The sequence below is a fragment of the Mchenga conophoros genome, linkage group LG23 (genome assembly GCF_057382185.1).
Source record: "Mchenga conophoros isolate Kocher_MC1m ecotype Shallow Benthic linkage group LG23, M_conophoros_male_GT1.1, whole genome shotgun sequence".
In the NCBI taxonomy this organism is placed as follows: domain Eukaryota; kingdom Metazoa; phylum Chordata; class Actinopteri; order Cichliformes; family Cichlidae; genus Mchenga; species Mchenga conophoros.
This window is the reverse complement of record NC_140547.1, coordinates 54,011,455-54,029,274: the sequence shown is the minus strand read 5'-3', so window position 1 is coordinate 54,029,274 and position 17,820 is coordinate 54,011,455. Positions and strand designations below refer to the sequence as shown.

The 17,820-nt window shown below is 41.4% G+C and overlaps 2 protein-coding genes across 2 annotated transcripts in view; both read right to left on the bottom strand.

Moving 5' to 3' along the window:
• The window catches only part of dhrsx (dehydrogenase/reductase (SDR family) X-linked), a 21,566-nt gene extending 5,038 nt beyond the window's left edge, over positions 1–16,528 (bottom strand). The window contains exons 1-5 of the mRNA XM_085264650.1: positions 16,397–16,528; positions 4,094–4,201; positions 1,359–1,427; positions 392–493; positions 98–305 (exon numbers count right to left, since the gene is read on the bottom strand). Of these exons, the coding sequence (XP_085120776.1) occupies positions 98–305; positions 392–493; positions 1,359–1,427; positions 4,094–4,201; positions 16,397–16,496 (587 nt within the window). The 5' untranslated portion in view covers positions 16,497–16,528. The remainder of the gene's footprint in view (positions 1–97; positions 306–391; positions 494–1,358; positions 1,428–4,093; positions 4,202–16,396) is intronic.
• LOC146548383 (E3 SUMO-protein ligase ZBED1-like) lies at positions 4,856–16,536 on the bottom strand. The gene is made up of 2 exons (XM_085264648.1): positions 16,397–16,536; positions 4,856–8,098 (listed from the first exon to the last, which is right to left on the bottom strand). The coding sequence occupies exon 2, from the start codon at positions 8,071–8,073 to the stop codon at positions 6,010–6,012; it is 2,064 nt and encodes a 687-aa protein (XP_085120774.1). The 5' UTR covers positions 8,074–8,098; positions 16,397–16,536; the 3' UTR covers positions 4,856–6,009.
• Between the last annotated feature and the right edge of the window lie 1,284 nt (positions 16,537–17,820).

Below are 17,820 nucleotides of genomic sequence, written 5' to 3'. Positions count from 1 at the left end.
CAGATTTCCTGTGTGATTATTATAAAATGTAATCACTCAAACTTTTTGTATTCTTTCAGACTCAGAGGGTTTCACACCCACTGATTGATCTTCTCACCTCCTGTTTAAGTCCTCTATGTCTATGACTCCTGCGTAATGTGTAGCAGAGGACATGTTGATGATTCTAGAGCAGCAGCCCGGTTTTCCTGACCTCTTCAGCAGATCAAGCAGCAAGTTGGTCAGCAGGAAGTGGCTCAGGTAATTGAGGCCCAAGTGGTACTCAAAGCCATCCTCTGTCTGTCTGTCAGGAACCATCATGGTCCCAGCTACGTGAAAGGAACAAGTTTAATATGTAGTAAACCGGTGCGTGACTTTGCAAAGACCATCATCAGTGTGCGTTTGTATAGCCTACCGTTATTAACCAGGACATGGAGGGGTAGACCTCTGTCCCTGAACAACCGCACAAAATGTCGCACAGATTTCAGTGACGTCATGTCCACGAAGACAAACTCAGCTGCAGTAAGAAAAGAACAGCACTGAATCCTGACTGTCATCAGGTAACAGCAGTCAGTAGCTGCAGTGCATGTGACCTCGAGAGGTCACTGTGCACGCCACATCATACGCCCCACCATCAATAGGCAGAAATGATTGAGTTTGTCTCCCAGAAGTCCCTAAAGGTAGCAAACATCTCAACAAGTGAGGACAGTATGGAACATATGTACGACGAAGGGCTTTATACTAGTAAGCATTAGCACACATGCTCATTTCTTTACGTGTCGTTACACAGCAGGAGATGCTGGTTTGTCAGGATTTACATTTTGTATTCTGAGGGGAGGTCATGTCCGAGGTCAAACTGGTTTTAACACCCTCAATGTTGCCATGGAGAATAATGGAGAAGAAAATGTGACATACCTGGTCCATAACACCGATTATTTACTGTTAAAGTATCATTTTTAGGAAGAAATCAGGATTATTGTCATTGACATTCTTTTAGATTATCACTTATGTTTTGCTACAGGCTGGGATGACTGATACTCACCATGTGTAGGGATAAAAGGTGTGTGTGTTTTTCTGCACTGTATTTTTTGAGTTTCCAGTTAGGCTGGACTACACTAACAGTTTATTTTAACTTATTTAAGCCTGTGCCTGGGTCTACAGTCGGCTTTCATTTGCTCTCTGTGTCAACTCAGATGTGATCCTGTTATTTAGCTTTTCAGAGAGCAAGTATCACAGCTGACATTATTTCATATATGTATTTATGATGTAAAGCATTGCCATGGTATAACATTTTTATCTGAAATTTGAGCTTTTATTTTGGAAGACCCACTTCCTGTTTCATAGACAATACTGAATGAGAGCTTCCGTGTTACTGGACTTACCGGTTCCTTCGGTCCCTTCTTCGTGAATCTTCCTAACAGCTGCTGCACCTTCTTCTCTCTCATTCCCAGCTGGAGATGATGAAGATCAAAGAGAGGCTTGGTGGGCAGATATCCAGCAGCTGATCCACTCAATGCTACAGCCTACACTCGCTAACAAAACCTTTGGTACGACTGATACTAATGAACACTGGAGAAAAAGCCAATCACAACGCGTCTATCAACAGGGGAAGGTAATATTCTGGTATTTTAGTCCGTCGTCATCAGGATGATGGAGGTAATGAAAAAATAATCTAGAGCAGGGTTGTCAAACATGACGCCCAGGGGCCAGAATCGGCCTGCCAAAGACTCCGATGGGGCCCACTGGATGGTTTTGGAATATGTTTAGGAAGTTATAGATTTTGGACTTTTAGCTGTATTTTCATGGGTTTTACAGCTTTTCCTGCTGATGAACACCAGTACCATGACCATTCATAGTACACCACAGTAATTAGATAAACAATAATTAAAAGACAGAAGAATTCATGTGGATTACTCTCCTGGGCGATGAGACAGCAGAACTTTCTATAATTTTACACATTTATTTGTGAAACAGATTTCTTTCAATCACTACAGCAGCATCTTGTAGTAAAAATGAGACGTACTGTTGAAATTGGACTTAAGGGGGTTAAAGGTGTAGTTTAGCGTATTTACGCTGACTGAAACGAGGGCATCACTGATTCAGCCCACTTAAGATCAAAATGCTGTACGTGGCCTGCAATATAAAATGAGTTTGACATCCCTGCTCCAGAGTTAGGGTTTGCAAAGTTTGTATGTTAATGTCTTTTCAGAAAGAATTTATTGTTGGAATTCTCATTTTGTAACAATCTTTAATCAGTAGTAAGGTGGCATGCATTGACACCAGGAACATTTAGTTAGCCCTATTGTGCTAGAAAAGTTAAAGATTTTAAATCCAAGTAAAGCGCTCAGTTGGTCCTGCATGAACTGTAGATTCATTCTACAGGGTGGGCCATTTATAAGGATACAGCGTAATAACATGGGAATGGTTGGTGATATTAAAGTCCTGTTTGTGGCACATTAGTATATGTGAGGGGGCAAACTCCTCAAGATGGGTGGTGACCACGGTGGCCATTTAGAAGTCGGCCATCTTGGATACAACTTTTGTTTTTTCAATAGGAAGAGGGCCATGTGACACATCAAACTTATTGGTAATGTCACAAGAAAAACAATGGTGTGCTTGGTTTCAACGTAACTTTATTCTTTCATGAGTTATTTACAAGTTTCTCTTTGGTCACAGCCATCGACATGTCGAAGAGGTTAACACGTGAGGAGCGAAATTGTGTTGATATCTGGTGAACGCAGTAACCGGGTCATTGCAGCAGGTTTCAATGCAAGACCCCCTACGAGACCACCCATCTCCCATGCTACAGTCAGCAAACTGCTTGCTAGGTTTCGTGAAACTGGTTCAGTGTTGGATTTGCCAAAATGTGGACGCAGGAAAACTGTCACTAATGAAGATGTCTGTGAAGGTTCTCAGTCATCCAGGTCATCGTAGTCAAAGTTGAAGACGTTTCACCTCTCATCCGAGAAGCTTCTTCAGTTCCAAGGTCAAATGGTGGAGAGTCCCAGATATAAACCTAGTGGGAGTTTCCCCCCACAGAGGGACAAAGGACCCCCTGATGATCCTCTAATCGCCTGAGCCAAGGTGGGAAACTGGGTGTGGGTCCCAATCAGCCAGAGTTTCGGGTGAGCTCATTGTGAAACCTGGCCCCACCTTATCATGTGATTTCCTGAGGTCAGATGGCCCAGGATGTGAGTGGGCGTTAAGGCGTCTGGGAAGGATCTCAAAACTGGATTATAGATGGCAGAGAGTTGGTGTCGTAAGCCCCGCCTCTGTTCAAAGATGGTCGCTCACAGTGGACATAGATGCTTCTTTCACTCCTCTTTCAAACCATCTGTCCTCTCTGTCCAAAATGTGAACATTGGCATCCTCGAAAGAGTGACCTTTGACCTTTAGATGCAGATGGACTGCTGAGTCTTGTCCTGTGGAGGTGGCTCTTCTGTGTTGTGCCATGCGCTTGTGAAGTGGCTGTTTGGTCTCTCCGATGTAGAGGTCTGAGCATTCCTCGCTGCACTGTACAGCATACACCACATTGTTAAGTCTGTGTTTTGGAGTTTTTCACCTGAAAGACAAAACTCCAGACTTAACAATGTGGTGTATGCTGTACCTCCACTTGAGGAGTTTGCCCCCTCACATATACTAATGTGCCACAAACAGGACTTTAATATCACCAACCATTCCCATGTTATTACGGTGTATCCATATAATTGTCCCACCCTGTAGATCACTTCATTTTCATTAATACATTTAGCTGGCCTGTGGGCTACACTTTGAGAACCTAGGATCTACTGCCAGTGCAGATATGAAGCATTCAGCTCCATATATGGAAAGATTCCAGTGCTGTTTTGTGCAAGTCATTCAATAAATGAATATAAAAGGTCAAAAAGTTCATATTAAACACAGCTGCTGTTTAGTTCCATAGACAACATACAAAATATTTATAGCTCAAGTGGGCAGTAGGTTCCTTTTTACATAGTTGTACACACAGTTTTTGAGACCAGAGTCCCAGCCTGCGGGACATCTGAAACAATGCAACTTTAAGGCACTGCCACAACTAAGAAAAAGTATAGAAAGGGGAACTGACTGAGTGAAGGCATGTGATCGGACATTAGCCTACCTATGATAACATGCATGCCAAGGCTTGCCAGGTGTCTTGCTGTTTCAAAACCAATTCCTCTGGTACCCCCAGTCACAATGGCAACCCTTCCATTTTGCTTGGGTAAGACTGTGTAGGAGGAGAGAGGGGACCACATAAGAACATTGCACAATCTTTCATTTAAACTCTGGCGAGGTTCAGTAACGATGAGGTTTAAGACAATGCTGGGACAAAAGTCTTCCGTGACTGATCTATTAACAGTCATCTGTAAATATGCAGCAGCAACACAGCATTCGAAGAATCAACAGAACAGAATTACAGTGAGTGCAGATAAGGCTATACACACTTTTGTAAGTCAGGTGATTTACAAGAAGCTTTTTCTATAGTTACTCAGCTGGTTTTGTGTAGAACTTAGAAACATATCTGAACTTAATTATGAATGCAATGACATGTCATTCTACTTGACTGCCACTGGGAAATACAATGACCAATTACCCAGGCCAGTGACTGACATTTTTTAATAGTGTAATGAAGAGCATGACATGTGGATTTCTTAGATCAATTTTCACAGAACCTTTCTTGTAGCGCTCGTTAAGAAATAAATACCAGTTACTCTGCTTTGTTTTGCTTGTAACCCAGGAAAACAGCAGGAATATATGAAACCTATGAAATGCACCGCTCCAGAACAGACTGGTGAAATCCGTTTGTATGACTGCATTGCATTTTCAAATATTGAACATTGTTCCCATGCAAAGTGAAGACATCAAGCAGCCAGACAAGCAAAACCTTTACTCACATTTATTATCAGTCAGTTCTGCAATATGTGGACAAGTATTTACAAAGTACATAGCCTGAATGACACTTGAGGGGACAAAAGGACAACTAAACATCAGAGTATACTAGGAAGTCACAACAACTGATCGGTGAGGTAAGATGCGCCCAACTACTATCAAAGGTTTCTGTAAGTCTGCCGAGGCATTCGTCCCCCAACATACAAACCGGAAGATTTTCACATGGTTAATGAGTTTAAAATATTCTATTTTAATCTGTACCATGATCTTCTCCTAACCATTGCAATGTAGTTTTGGTACATAAATCTCAACAGCAACTGAAAATTAAATTTAACAGCAAATAAAACATTGTTGTTTCAGACTGTCTAAACTGATCACCCTAGTGGTATTTCTTAAGAGATATTTATGAACCAATAATTCACACGTTTCCTTATCACATAATATCATGTTTAAATGTATGAAGTTTAAAGAGATATAATTAATCATTCCAACATTGGCTTGTGGTACATGCAGTGTCACTTCACTGGTGGGAAAGGAGTCTGATCCTAAGCAAGCGAGTGACGGCGACTAGATAGTTAGGCTCACCTCAGTGCACAGCTTGGGCACTGGAACCAGTTTCCTGGCCTGTACTCTGTTCCACTCTGTACTTACTCTAAATGAAAAAGAGGATGGCAGAGTGTGCTTGTAGCCCTTACTGTGGAATTTCCATGCCCACATGGGCAGCAAATGTTTTACCTGGAGAGGTGTGTTTGTGCACTACGCTCCCCCACCGAGATGTGTACAGGTGAGACCATCAAGCAAGACTTTGGGAATGGCCACAAATTTAAAAAACAAAACAAACAAACAAAAAACAGCTGACACATTTATAATAAAGACAAAACACAATATTGCTACATAAACGATAAATCTTTCTTCTGTAACCTTCCACTTCATTTTAATACAATAGAGTTTCTGTGCAGATTTTGAATGCATAAGGACATCCGCTCTGTAAAGGAGAAATGTGTTTACAGCAGTTAACTTAAAAGCTAGTGTCCCATATGTTATAAAGGCTGAAAACGTTGTCCCTTTATGCCACCAGTGGCTTTTCAGCCTTTAGAACCTCAGCCTTTAGCAAAGTAAATAAAGTTCTTTCAAACCTCAGTCACTTTAGTGCTGAGCCAAACTAGAGTTGGTTTCCAAAACAGTTTCAAATTCATCCTCACAGGGTTCAGGCTCATAGTAGCTCCGAGAGTTCTCATACAGGAAAACCTGCATATCCACTAGAGCTGAAGGTATGCGGTTTCTTTTCCCAGAAAGAAAAGTACCTGATGAGCTGAACAACCTATGACAAGGAACACTTGTGGCAGGAACGCACCAATACTTCTGGAGCACCTTAGGAAGTGTGGGGAACAAAGGTGCATGGTTCGACCACCAAAGCAAAGGGTCTTCATTCAGACCTAGAACCCTCTGTGACTTGTAGTTGCTCAGCTCCTCTACTACTTGAGCATGTAGCTCCTCCTGGCTCTGGTCTGCATCTGACTGGCAAAATATGGCAGCCAAAGGGTTGTCTTGAACTGAAGTGCTGGCAGAAGATTCACCCAGAAGTCCCAGTTTTTTGCAAGGTGGCTCATCAGACACCAAAGAAGAATCATCAAGGCCCGATTGCTCCGAAATCTGCTTCTCAAGGATTGCTTTGGCCTCTTCAATAATAATACTCTCAACTTTGGAGCGTTCTTGGGTGGAAAGAAAAGGCAGTTTCTTATAACGAGGATCCAAAAATGTAGCAATGTTGAGGAATGTTGCGATCTCTTGGGATAACTGTGAATTCTGTGAATATGTGCTTGACAAGACCTTGGAGATGAGCTCTTTGCTCATGCTGATCTCTTTGAGATCCCCTTCCTTAATTTTGAGGGTGGTGTTCAGCAGCATATGAAGGACAGGTCTCACCATGCTAATGGTTGGATACTTACAAGAAGTGATCATGTTTGCCACAACTTTAAAGGGCTGGAGGACTTCAATCAAGCCCTCCAACAAGGCCCAGTCAGAACCACTGAAGGTGAAATGATGGCTACTGGAACTCTCTATAAGTGTCATACTTATAACAGCCTGTTGCTCTTTCAGTCTTTGTAGCATTGCCAATGTACCAAACCATGACCTGTCCTGGTCTGTGATGAGTGTACACTGAGCAAGGCCATGTTGCTTCTGCTTTTCTCGTACTGTATACATTGCAGATTCTCTATAATGATCGACAAGCTTGCGGCAGCATCCCAAAAAGCCACTCACTCGTGGCAGCTGGAAGGCTTCAGCCATTGCATGATTGATTGTGTGTCCAAGGCAGGGCATTTCCACTGTCAGATCCAGGAGGGAGCATGCTTTCACCACATCCACCGAACCATCTGTGGTAGCCCCAATGACTTTATGAGTTATCCCCCACTTCACAAAGGCTTCATACATGGCTCTGGTGATATTCTCAGCTCTGTTGTCCTCTTGTACTTCAAAAGTTTTAAGGCATTTGTTGGTCACCGAGAACCCAGATGCACTGTTGTAATTGATTGAATGCACAGAAAGTGAAATATACGTTCTGTTTTGTGTTTGGCTTTGCCACAGATCTGTAGCAATGCCACAATTCATAACTCCACTTAGCTCATTAAAGACCACATTTTGGGTACGGCAGTACATTTGAGGAACCATTTTGGCTGCGAGGTCACTTTTGCTTGGAGGAGAATATCCAGGGTCGACAATACCGATTAAATTCTTGAACGTAGGCTCTTCAACTGTACATACAGGATATAACCCCTCACAAATGAAGTTGATAATAGCTACTGTCAAATCATTGTGTCGTTTGTTTTCAGAGTCTAAGCTCTGCCTTAAATAGGTTTCCTGGGACTGCTGCTGTGAAACTGTAGGCTCAGTCTTTATCCGAGAAAACGCCGTAGCAAAAGCTTCCCGCATCTGATCTGTGTTGCTTTTCACAAACTCACTGAACTCTATGGGATGGTTCTTTTCAAGGTGGTATGACAAGTTTGAGGTGTTTCCGGAGTAGGCAATTTGGCTCATACATACACGACAGTAAATCCTTTTCCAGTGTAATATGCAGCCATCTGCATCTGTGTCAAAGCCAAAGTACTTCCACACTTTGCTTTTGGCACGTGGGTGTGCGACCAGATTGAGGCCTGAGCACGAAGGTCCTGAACTTTTACCCTCCATTGGCTCCTTAGGTATAAAGTCCATCAGGATGGCTTCTCTTATCGAGAACCTAACAAGAACAGTGAAATAAACATTTGATTTTGGTGATAAAAACATTTTAAGTGTTTGAGAACTGGATTTTACAATTCTCCCAACAAGTAACATGCAAATGAGCAGATAAAATATCTGGCTAAGATAGGAATTTGCATGATGGTTACCACTGATACTGAGGTTTGCACAAGTAACCCTAACATAACAATGCCACATGAGACACTACATGTACACTATGCAATCCTGCTCTCAAAACTGACAGATTTAACACTGCCTCTGAAGCTGGATTTAAGAAATAACTGTTTAAAAGTTCACATTTTTAGAACTGGTTTAGCACCATCTTGAGTTAGTACAGAATATCAGGTCACCAGGTTGGTTGGTTATTTGCAACTGATAGACCCACATTAGATTAACAAAAACTCGTTGTTGCAGCCAGGAGTAATTAAAAAAATTACCCTTTGAACACATTTTTTAGTTTTAGTATTCTTGTTTTCGTCACTAGCTTACATAAACTTATAGAAGTCTGTTAACCACAACCAACCAACTCTGTGATGTCACATCCTGTACTGGCACAGGATAGTGCCAAGCATGTTCTAAAACCTTTAAGCACTTATTCTTATTTAAGTGTCACATCTATGTCAGTTTTTGACAGCGCATCCTCCATAGTGTAAATTAACCTTTACACAGTGTTTCATGTCCACTTTAAACCTACCTTCAATAAGTCGATTATGTTGCTGCCCTTTTAGGTCGCCACCAGAAATATTAGTCAATTAAACAAATTACTCATATCTAATTTGTTTACCACATCATTTAACTGCTGGTTTTACTACACTACGGTTCCACCCACAACTATTTGGCAGCCACATCGTATCTAACTCAAGACCAATAACAGCCAAATGGAGCTGCAGTTCTCCAATATTTGGCTGTACAAAATAAATGTTTGTGAGTCAGAGTACTCAGACATAACCATTTAATTACAGGAATGACAAATTATAAACAGGCATATTAACATTAACCTTAAGGAATGAAGGCTATCGGTTGCAAATACTGCTAAAGCATGGCGCATTTAATGTGTGTGAAATGCTGTTCACATTCCAAAGTGGCACATGTGACGTGACACGGTCAATTCACACGCTCTTCAGCCGAATCCTTCAACTACGTTCACGTTCTTGGAACCAAATTTCAAGTTTGTGTAATGGTTGTTTAGCCCTGGTGAAAATGACTGCCACAGGTCGCGCTAATTATATAAACACACTTCTCAAACAAATTAAAGGGACACTTTTTAATCAGAGTACAGCACTAAGTCAATTAAACTTCTGAGACATTGATATGGTCAGTTAAGTAGCCGAGAGGATTGTCAATCAGCTTCAGCTGCTTTGGCATTATTGAAATTAATAACAGAAAAAAATACTGTTTAACTTTGTGGCCTTCTATATACTTCCTCTTCTATATACATTTCCTGTTGGTTACTGGGACACTTTGATTGCACTACTTTAGTACTGATGACTTTTTATAAATTGAGCACAATATACACAGTTTTTTTTCTCATTTTTGCTATAGTTTATATATAAAAATAAATACATATCAAGAACAAAGTTATGAAAACAAAAAATTAATTTTAGGTGGTTTGAAAGGATTTTGTGCAACCTTTTATTTATAAATTGAGGTCTACATCTAGAAAAATGGCTTTCAGTTTCTTTGTGGTTTTATTGCACTTTTTAGCAATTTATTTAGTTACTATGAACTAAAGTTGATAAAATTAGGATTAATAAAAAAAAAAAAAAAAAGTAATACTGATGTAGAACAAATTCCATCCATCCATTCGCTTCCGCTTATCCTTTTCAGGGTCGCAGGGGGCGCTGGGAGGAAGCTGGAGTACCCGGGGAGAACCCACGCAAACACGGGGAGAACATGCAAACTCCACAAAGAAAGACCCCGGCCTGATGGTGGAATTGAACTCAGGACCTTCTTGCTGTGAGGCAACAGTGCTAACCACCGTGCCACCCATGTAGAATAAATTGAAATGCTTAAATAAAAAATAATTAAAAAAAAACATAGCACTACAGCTTGTAACAATGCAAAGATAAGCTCTGGTGGCTTTTGGTGGTGGTTTTATCGTAGATGATGAAGAGTTAACTAGAGACTAACCGACTGTTGCTGTCATCAGTAGTTGGTACCAGACACACTAGTTGCTTAATTTAATTGTTAAAATTTTAATTGATGCCCAATACAGGTAAATTATTGTGTCCATCTGCCATTTGGTGGCAGCCATTTGTCACCAGATGCCACAAATGGTGAAATGGTTAATATTGGCCTGATGTTTTTGTCATATATAGCGAATATTAGCTTCCACCTTTCCTGGATGGGCTTTCAGTCATTTGGGAAGGGTTCAGAGTATAGCTGCTACTAGGGCTGTTCGATATAACCATATATATCGGATGACGATATAAAAACGTCCATCGTTTCATTTTACGCTATCGATTGTTTCGTGGTGTCGCAAAATAAACTGTTTACGGCAATATTTTTTCATGGTTTTGATGGTCACTGTAGGGGCTGTATTAATTTCTTCTTTCTCTTATATTTAATAAAACCACACTACGGACGGACAAGCGCCTGTTTTTATGCGTTGTCGTTAGCAACAACGACGGTAACAGCATCGCATGTCCGCTTGTTTATGTTCCACATAAATCTTTCACAATAAAGCTCAAGATCCTGTTGAGACTTTTCAAAATAAACTGAATCACGTGAAAGAGCAGATTATTTACGGATGAGAAGTAAAAAAGACGCCAGGTGCTAAAAAATAAACCTCAGACTCAAACGTTAGAACAGGCTTCTCCCCGCAGCACGCCGTGTAAGAAATACTCACAAAGAAAACAACAGCTGTTACAACTTATGTCTAAAAATGTATCATTTCATGCATCGGTTAAAACACTCGACTCCAGCTACACGACGCGCAGCTGGAAACACTTCACGCAAGTTGAGCTGCTCGAGATTCACAGAATTTACAGGAAATGTTACATTTCTGTGATTTATATCGTTATCGGACGATAGATGTCTGATATCGGGATATGAGGTTTTGGTCATATCGCACAGCCCTAGCTGCTACTGCTCCACATTGAAAGGAAACAGCTAAGGGTGTCCTCTTCTGGATAAGGTGTTCCAGCCCTGCATGTCCTACTGGGAGGAGGCCCCGGCGTAAACCCAGGACACACTGGAGAGTGTGTATCTGTTCCCTGGGAACATCTTGATGTTCCTTCAGATAAGATGGAAGAAGTGGCAAGAGGGAGGTCTGGGCTTCCCTGCTGCTGTCCCTGGGACAGACTTCATGAGAGTGGCCTGAGGGTCCGAGGTCCTCCAGCGGATTATGTGCTTACTGTTTGGCCCTGTGGAGCCTAATTAGCATTTGCCATAGAATTTTGGAATTGTCACGTCCACTAGTGGGGCTCTGTGGTTTTCAAAGCAGCAGCCGTAGTACCTGCAGCACTCAGTACACGTGAAAGATGTAAAAGGGTCTGGAAATACTGCGGAGAACGTGCAGCATTCGGCCGTGGGTCAGTGAGAGTTTGGTAGGGTATATCCATGGAGCAACGCACCGATCTCTACAGGCTGGATAACAGCACTCAGACTACCCTAGACCCACTGTCAAACCCTATGCAGTTAGTTCTAGGTCCCACCTGCTGCAAGGAAATGCTCAGTCTTGTGTCATTTCTATCAACCCACTCCATATCAGTATAGATTTATTTCCCCATTGAGACCTGATGTGTTTTCAAAGTGTTCCTTTAATTGTTTTGTATCATTATTATATTATGATGTAACAACAATGAGCTGAAGATTAGAAATATACATTCCCTTGAATTTTTTTAATTGAAAATTGCCGATACATTATAACTACATTTAAAAAAAGAATAAGAAACAATATTTATATTGTGCCAATATAATCTGCCCTGGTCACTCCATCTGTGACCAGCTGAGCCGGAACAATTCTTCTTCTATCCAGCTACAGTTTGCTAGCTGCCACAGCAATGATTACCCAGCAATTACCTGATAGCCACTGAACTAATAGTTAAGTGTCTAATGTTAATGTGTGCATCATCCAGGTTAACATTTATGATAACTTCAATGTTGCTGAAACGGGAGCTTTACAGACCTCTAACATTCCTCTTAAGCTGTTTGTATCAATATTGATGCAAAGTATCGTAATTCTGTATTCATTTTCGTATCAATAAATACTGGAGTAACATTTTTTTCTTGACAATCCTACTGTGTAGATGTCTAAAGCCCCGCCTCCAACCTGAGCAGTCTCTCAGATAAACTCATCTCTAATCTAGCATCATGTGTGCTTTTGTTGTTCCAACAAAAGCACACATGATTACAGATGATTTATTGCAAATATCCAACAAATCTTGATTTCGTCACCAGTAACACTGATGTTCAGAACTACAATAAAAGTCTGTTTTTAAAAGTGAATATTTGGCTCATTGATTGATTGATTGATTGGTAATTTATTTCAACATGTGAACAATATACAAGTACATTTAGAAAAGAAATGAGAGAAAAAAATATACTATACAAATTACATACAAAAAAACATTCTGATTAGTTTACATGTTGAAAGGGAGTGGGAAGAAGTATACACTTATTTAATCCCACCCCTGTCCCATAAATTATCAGTGAATATTTAGTCAGCTTCCTTACTGATATAATTTGTAATAAAAATAGTGAACAGATTTCTGATATACTATATACTATAATATCACATCATGAATTTTTTGTTTGTTTGTTTTTAAATAGAGACATTCACTTAATTTAAATATTTTCCTTTTCTTTATAGATCGAGAAGATCATATTTTTTTATGATCATTAAATCAAAGGCCAATCAGTTTTGATCTTTTGTAATGCTGCTGGATATTCCCAAAAAAAAGGAATGCAACAAATCTGTCATTAGTCACGCACTCGGTGAGATTATGTGGGTATAAAACCCAGATCTGCATCTCCAGAAACACTTCCCTCTTTGTCTTACAGTGTAATGCATTAGTGATTTTCCACTCTATGGTCACATGCTTTATTCACTAAAATTAAATTACTAACACTGCTCCTTTGATAAATGGGTTTTCAAAAACCTCTAGCTGTAACTCCACCTGTCTACATACTTTTGCTATGATTTTGAAAAAACAAATAAAAACAAACATTTTCTGGCGATGAGAAGTTCACCTGAAAAACCACCTCAGTGTAGGGAATGGAAAAATGAAACACAGGGTTAGATCATGGTGAAGTCAGCTGTGTAAGTCCACTATGGAGCAGCAGTGGTCACACGTGGCAGCTAATCACGGGTACACAAAGATCTGCTGGAGCTCACAGCACGAATCACTGGGATCCTTTCAGATATGTTAAAGTACTACAGCTGATGTTCCCCTGCCTGCTGAACTCCACTTTAACCCAGGAGTTCTGTCTGGGTTAAAAATAAAAGTTTGGATTCACATATACTATTATTTCATTACATGTTATATAGTGGTGCAACGGATCACCGTTGATCCATAATACGAACCGATCCCACTCCACGGTTCGGTACACACATGATCCAAAGATAGGTAACAGAAGAAAAACAAGTATGTGTAAGGTGGCGTGGTGGGTCTGTCAAGTGGTAGTTATGGTTAGCGCTAGCAGTCCAAGTGGAGGTGCAGAGGAGTTTAACACCCGCCGGCCAGCCTTCTACCTTTCTACCTTTAAAAACCCGCCTTCCAGCCAAATGGCTGGTAGGCTTTTAGCTAGGCTTTAGCTTCAGCCAAGTGGAAGCTAAATTGGCCAGTCATTCATATGTATATTAGGTTGTTACCTGGGAATTCTGGAGGGAGGGGAGTGGGGGTGTGTGGATGAGGGGGTGGGGGAGCTGCTAAAAGCTGTGAACTTCCTTTTGTGTTCGTCTTGATGCATTCTCAATCATCCAGGGAAATAAATCTCCAAAAGTCACCAACTTGGAGTGTTTCAGTTTGCCATCTTAGGGAGAAATCAACACACGTGGGTGTATGTCCTTTGTTGCTGACATTTATTGATAAAAACAGTACAAAAAACCAACCATTTGTACACATATTTACAAATAATAATAAAAAGTGAGTGAGTACATTTCAACATTTTCAGCAATCACTCACAATCCTGGCACTGCCGTGGTATCTGTAGTCTGCATTTACCACATGTGTATCTGTAGCAGCGAACACATCGCACAGTGGCATGATTGTTCTTGCATTTGTGTTTGACCTGACACATGGCTCTTTTTCCAGGGCTATGTGTGGAGGGTTGTGTCCGAAGCAACTGTTCTTTTCTTGCCTTCTTCGCAGCTACATGAGAGTGAGCCAACTCTCTTGCAAGCTCCACCAGGAAGTCCACCCGTCTTTCCTTCGTCCCGGTGCATGCTTGATAAAGCACATGTGCATTCAGTGCTGCCATGTCAATCATGTTATAAAACACGGCGACTGGCCAGCGCCGTGTTCCTCTGCGGACAGTGTACTCCCGAACCATCTGGTCCATCACATCCACGCCACACTTTGTTTTGTTGTAAAGGGTGACAGTGTTTGGCTTCCTTTTGGTAGTGTTATCAGTCTGAACCACGCTGTGCATGCTGCTAAGAATATAGACTGTCTTCTTCCGTTTGGCTACAGATACACATGTGGTAAATGCAGACTACAGATACCATGGCAGTGCCAGGATTGTGAGTGATTGCTGAAAATGTTGAAATGTACTCACTCACTTTTTATTATTATTTGTAAATATGTGTACAAATGGTTGGTTTTTTATACCGTTTTTATCAATAAATCTCAGCAACAAAGGACCTACACCCATGTGTGTTGATTTCTCCCTAAGATGGCAAACTGAAACACTCCAAGTTGGTGACTTTTGGAGATTTATTTCCCTGGATGATTGAGAATGCATCAAGACGAACACAAAAGGAAGTTCACAGCTTTTAGCAGCTCTCCCCCCCCGGGCTAAAGCTATTACAGAAGCTGTTGGGGTGTTTAGCTGCAGACGGGAGGCCGTATTCTGTTGCGCAAAACAAGGGGTTTAAACTATGATGGACGTGCTTGAGCCACGCTGTGATATCCCGTTTGCGTCCACTTCAGTGGCAACATCGTTCCAAGCATGTATGAGCAGGAAAAGTTTAAAGTTATGGCTGAACTGTCCCAGGCATCTTCTGTTACCCAACTACTACAAACGGGTGGAGCTCCAGGGCAACGGAAAGCTACGTGACCGCTCGTTATATCACAGCAGAGTGCGATATAACGAGCGGTGTGTATTACTGCAGGGTCGACCTTACATTATAAAGCGCCTTGAGGCGACTGTTGTTGTGATTTGGCGCTTTATAAATAAAATTGAATTGAGTGGTAGATACAAAGACTGTACTGCCCCATATTGTACCATCATTTTTTTTATAATTGCGTGGAATGAGTCTTGAGCTGAATGTTTTTAACAGGCAAAAATACTTCAATAAGTAAATGTTACATTTTTGTCTTTTTTCGCAGATCCGTAAAATTGATCCGAACCGTGAGATTTTGGATCCGTTGCACCACTAATGTTATATAAATATAGTTTAGTTCGGACTAAAACAGCTGGTAAAACATGCTTCAGAGAGCCACTTCTTATTACCTCTGTCACAGTTTTAATGGGCCCAGGCTGTTACAGCTCCACAGGCTTTTCTTTGCATTTGTAAAGACAAAGCGGCTCTCATGTCACACCTTTACCACAGTGCCTATGAGCTCAGTGGGGTATGAAGCTTGTCCCTGGGGACATTAATGCACGTCAATAGAAAAAGCATAGAAACGTGCGTGTAAAGGTCAGTGCATTCACCATCACAGGAAGTGTACAAACATGAATCAGTGTAAGAAATAAAAACAAATGATTGATAATGAAAATTAAATGAACCTCCTTTGAAAACAGGATTGCTCTGATGCGATCTGAGTCCCCTTTGTGTCACAGCCCGCGCAGGAGCCCACGAGGAGACGGACTCACCGTAAGAATCATCTCAGTTTAATCTCATCCCAGCATAAAACCGTTTGCGAGTTAGAAAACGCTACTTTAACTGCTGTTCAGCCGCAAACACACGCACCGCACGGCTCTGGCTGAAATCACATCTTCCTCACACTATCGATCGGAATTACGGACTAACGAGTACTTCAAACTCTCCGTGTCCTGTTCTTGCAGCTGACCGAGCAGTTCTATACCTGCAGGCGCTTCTGTCGACGACGACGACACGACATCAGTACCGCACATGGTGACAAATATGCATCAGGCACAAACCAGCAGACACAGAGCTGTGTAAGGGACTGACCTGGGAGCGTAAAGGAGCGGTTGAAAATTTGGTAGAGAAGAACTTTAATTCCGCATAAGTACAGTTTGAAGAGAGGCACCAGCACCGACTGAAGAGACATCCTTCTGCTTCCCACACCGAAACGCTTCCGAGTCCGAGTGCGCTTCCGTTAATGAGTCCGTGTGGACGCCTCACTGGGATAAGTCTGTCAGTGGTTCCGCCCTCAAGAAGTTTTGACGCAAAGAGGGCGGAACCAAATGAGCTGAAACGCATTTTCTCCGCTAAAGCTGTGAACAGTGTTTAGTTTGAACAGCCACGTCAATGCATCTGCTGTCGTTATGTCAACAATAATAAAAGTATCGGTACTTTGTAGTTTCTGATGAAGAGGCTGTGAGCTGTTTGGTGGCCTTATTCAGACGGTATATTTATTGGGCCATAGCAGCGGGGTTAAAGTAGGGGCAGAGCTGAGGTGCAGACCCGCCACATGTCTATTGGTATCAACATTAACAACAATGAAAATAGAATACACAATAAAACAATATGTCCCAGTGGGGGGACAGGGGTACCTTGACACAGAGCCTCTGAAGCATAGTGTGGTTTGTTTTTTGTCACATGCACTGGAGCTTCACAGACCGTCACTACTAATAACTAGGTTACACATCAGCTAAATGTCAAAGTCATATTTTCCACCAGCTTAACCAAACTCGCCATAGTAACCGAAATTTCTATTCCTTGGCAGACAATAACCAGCTGGAAGAAATACAGACAATAAAAACATGTAAAACTTGCTGTATTAGTGAGGCTCAGATATTTTCTGTTGTTGCTGAGGGAGCTTTACTGTGACACGAGATTGTAATCTATCACATGATAGTTTAGACTGAAACATCTTTCTGAATGACTCAATTCTATTCAATTTTATTTAAATAGCACCAAATCACAACAACAGTTGCCTCAAGGTGCTTTATATTGTACAGTAGATCCTACAATGATAGAAGATACAGAGATATTTGTTTTATAAACGCGAACACTAAACATGGACCAATCTGATATTACGTATCGGTATCGGTCCGATACTGAACTAAATTACTGGATCGGATATCGGAGAAAAATAAAAAATGTAATCCGATCCATTAAATATCACGAAAGCACCTCACAAAACTTGCAACACGCCGTAACTCACCTCAGAACGTTAGCACGTCGGAGCAGTATGCATCACGTGATAGAGCGGCTGTGGCATGCGGGACCTGTCGGTGGTCTGGATAGCATTTGGAGCTTCGCTAGCAACCCGGCATTTCATCTCCGACAAAGTTATCCCGAGAGAAGTATAGCAAGTGTGTAAGTCCATCTCTGAATGTTTGTAAAGCATTCCTGCGTTAAGCTTAACAAGCGATATATGGAGCGACTGCCTCTCCTGCTGCTACTTCAATCATGAAACTGCTTAACGA